We start from the raw sequence: 2,802 nt of genomic DNA, 5'->3' as shown, positions 1-2,802 counted from the left end.
CGCGCACACGCTAGGCCACCATCGAGCAGGTCCACATGTGTCTGGTGTTTACGGTTCTGTAGCCGGTGCGCGCAGCTGCCGGCCGCTCTAGAAGAGTCAGCTCGCCTGAACACACATGTTGACCAGACTAGATACTGCTATCTAGACTCCCATGATGCCATGACAAGATTGAACGCAGATCCGTACGGGTGGTATACTTACTGTAGTAGACTGGTAGTACTACGAGTAACTAATCTCTGGCACCGCGCGGTGAAACTTCCTCGAAAAGTAGATGCACACACGTCCACGTCTAGAAGCCAGCCAACAAACACTTGCGAGCCACTAGTACTAGTCGTGCGTGCGCGCTCATTTGTTTCCTACGTCCACCAGACCCCAACTCAAGTTGCGCACACTGTATAAGAGCCACCAGACATACGGGCCAGAGCCACATATGCATTACACAGTGCAGCCGAGAGCCATACACGATCCAGTAGCACACCGCGACTTTTTGATCGCGGGACTAGCCTGCCAGCGATCGAGTCTCAAGTCTCAACTCGAGAGACATCATGAGCAAGAGGGGCAGGGATGTGTGGGACATGGAGCTGGGCAGCCTTGACACGGCCCGCGTGCTCATGCTCCTCGCGCAGCAGCACCAGCACCACCACCGCGGCGTCGCCGGGGCAGCGCAGGCGATGGGCGGCGGCCGCGTGTTCGAGTGCAAGACGTGCAACCGGCAGTTCCCCACGTTCCAGGCGCTCGGGGGGCACCGCGCCAGCCACAAGCGCCCCAAGCTGCACGCGGTTGGCAACGCCGACGACGGCGCGGCGCTCTGCCTCGGCCGCCAGATGCCCCCGGTGCCGCCAAGGCCGAGGGTGCACGTGTGCCCCGTCTGCGGGCTCCAGTTCGCCGTCGGCCAGGCGCTGGGTGGGCACATGCGCCGGCACCGTGTTGAGGCCGAGGCCGCGGCCACATGCGCCGGCGGGATCTGCCTGGGCCTGAACCTGACGCCTTCGGAGAACTGCGCCAAGTGTAGGAGCGTGGCGGGGCTCGGCGCTGCTACCGGGCAGGGTGTACATAAGGCGCTGAGCGGGCACATGCGCCGGCACACCGCCGATGCCGAGGCCCACGAGCCGAGCGAGAAGGAATGTTTGGATAAGTTGGGAAAAAGATAAACATACTTGCATTCTTGCAACTAGATCCTTGTTGTGTTAGATTGGAAGATACTGATGTCTCTATTTCAATTTGTTGATTGATGGTTTAAGAAAAGTTAAATACATCAGTGGTGCTTGAATTTGGCACGGATGTTTGATTTAGTCCTTGAACTTGAAAAATACTTCTAAAACTTGGCACAAACGTGCAAATACGGTGTTAATCTCATCCATAGACATAAAGTGTGCCGACATGGCACCGTATATGGCTGACGTGCCACCAACATGGCATGGGGCCCACTTGTAGTGACGAAACATGATTTATATTACTGTGCAAGAGATTCGGATTAAAATTCAATTCCATGTGTGGAAACGCAAACACCAAGTTCATCGCGGGCTCGAAGAGCTCCTCGAACATCTCCTCGCACTCGGCCTTGAGGCGGGTGAGCTCATGGCACTTGCGCTCGACCTTGTGCTCGTGCTCTATAGACTCGAAGAATGCTCAGTTCTCGACGAGGAGCAGCGGCTCCTCCAGGAAGAGAGCAGCATGAAGGTGTCATTGGCCCGCTCGGCTACAAGTTGCACCTCGGCCAAGCGGTGTTCCCTCTCCTCGGCTCGGGAGACGACGCTAATACAAGGCACAATGGCGACTGCGGAGGTGCTATCGGCGGGCAAGTTGAGCTTCACCTGGCTCCAAAGAAGCGGAGTACTGTCATGGCGTCGTAGATGCATGTCGCCTCCTCTGCGGTGGCAAACGTGCCAAGCAACACACGCTCCCGCGTTCTAGATTAGAGATCACCACTACCCATTTGCCCCATGGCTGGAGCCTCACACCGCAATACTTCGACGACGGCAGCTGCAACATGTTCAGGGATGGTGACGGAATCCGGCGGCGCGGTGCTCGGGGTAGGCATGGCTGGAAGCTCAAGGGCTGGTCTGGTGATGTGGTGCTCGTGGACGGCGGCGGGAGCTTGGCGGTGGATTCAACGACATGGTGGTCGGGGGAGGCGATAGGAGGACGTGGATTTTTAGAGCTTGGGCTCATGGACACCATCTATCCTTACCCTTAAATATAGCTTTGAGATCTGTGCTAAACAACTAACTTACTACATGAAATTTTCTCCTTTTTTTTCTTCCAAATAAAACAACATATGAACTTCAAACTTTGCAAGATAGCAAAACATTCTTACTGCAATGTGAGAAAAAACTTATAGATTTGTTTGACCGACATAAATATACAAAATGAGATTTTATTTATTCAAAAATGTTATTTTTAGTATTTATGATGCACAAAAAAATCTGAAAAAAATCCCACATTCTAACATTCTAGTTAGAATGTTTTGTTGTGCTGCAAAGTTTGAAGTTCATATGTTCTTTTATTTGGAAGAAACAAAAAAGACAAAAGTCCTTGCACGAATCGCGATGCAGAGATGGATGGCTAGATAAGGAGGTGCACCTGAGCCTAAGCTCCACAACATATTTTCCGGCGACGGGAGGGGGCTTGGGGGGCGGGAGGCGAGGATCCACGGTGGGGAGCTGTGGGGCAACCGGAATCGGGTGGGCCTGAGCGGAGTTGCAAGCTCGATGGTGGTCGCGGAGGTCGGTATGTCAGCCATGAGTGATGGATTTGAGCGGCAAGGTGCAGTAGTGGCGGCGATGATATCCGATATAGGAA

At 54.0% G+C, this 2,802-nt stretch overlaps 1 protein-coding gene across 1 annotated transcript; it reads left to right on the top strand.

Annotated features, from left to right (window-relative positions):
* The first annotated feature begins 454 nt into the window (after positions 1-454).
* LOC109769656 (uncharacterized) lies at positions 455-1,277 on the top strand. Its single transcript, XM_020328387.3, has one exon. It carries the CDS (start codon positions 546-548, stop codon positions 1,149-1,151), a length of 606 nt encoding a protein of 201 aa, XP_020183976.1. The 5' UTR covers positions 455-545; the 3' UTR covers positions 1,152-1,277.
* The last annotated feature ends 1,525 nt before the right edge of the window (positions 1,278-2,802 follow it).

This window comes from Aegilops tauschii, chromosome 3 (assembly GCF_002575655.3).
Source record: "Aegilops tauschii subsp. strangulata cultivar AL8/78 chromosome 3, Aet v6.0, whole genome shotgun sequence".
NCBI classification, from domain to species: Eukaryota; Viridiplantae; Streptophyta; class Magnoliopsida; order Poales; family Poaceae; genus Aegilops; species Aegilops tauschii.
The sequence above is the reverse complement of the archived record's forward strand: the minus strand, read 5'-3'. Positions and strand labels throughout refer to the sequence as shown.

Excerpts from the sequence above, each read along its gene's own strand:
- LOC109769656 (XM_020328387.3), top strand. The coding sequence starts at position 546 with ATGAGCAAGAGGGGCAGGGATGTGTGGGACATGGAGCTGGGCAGCCTT.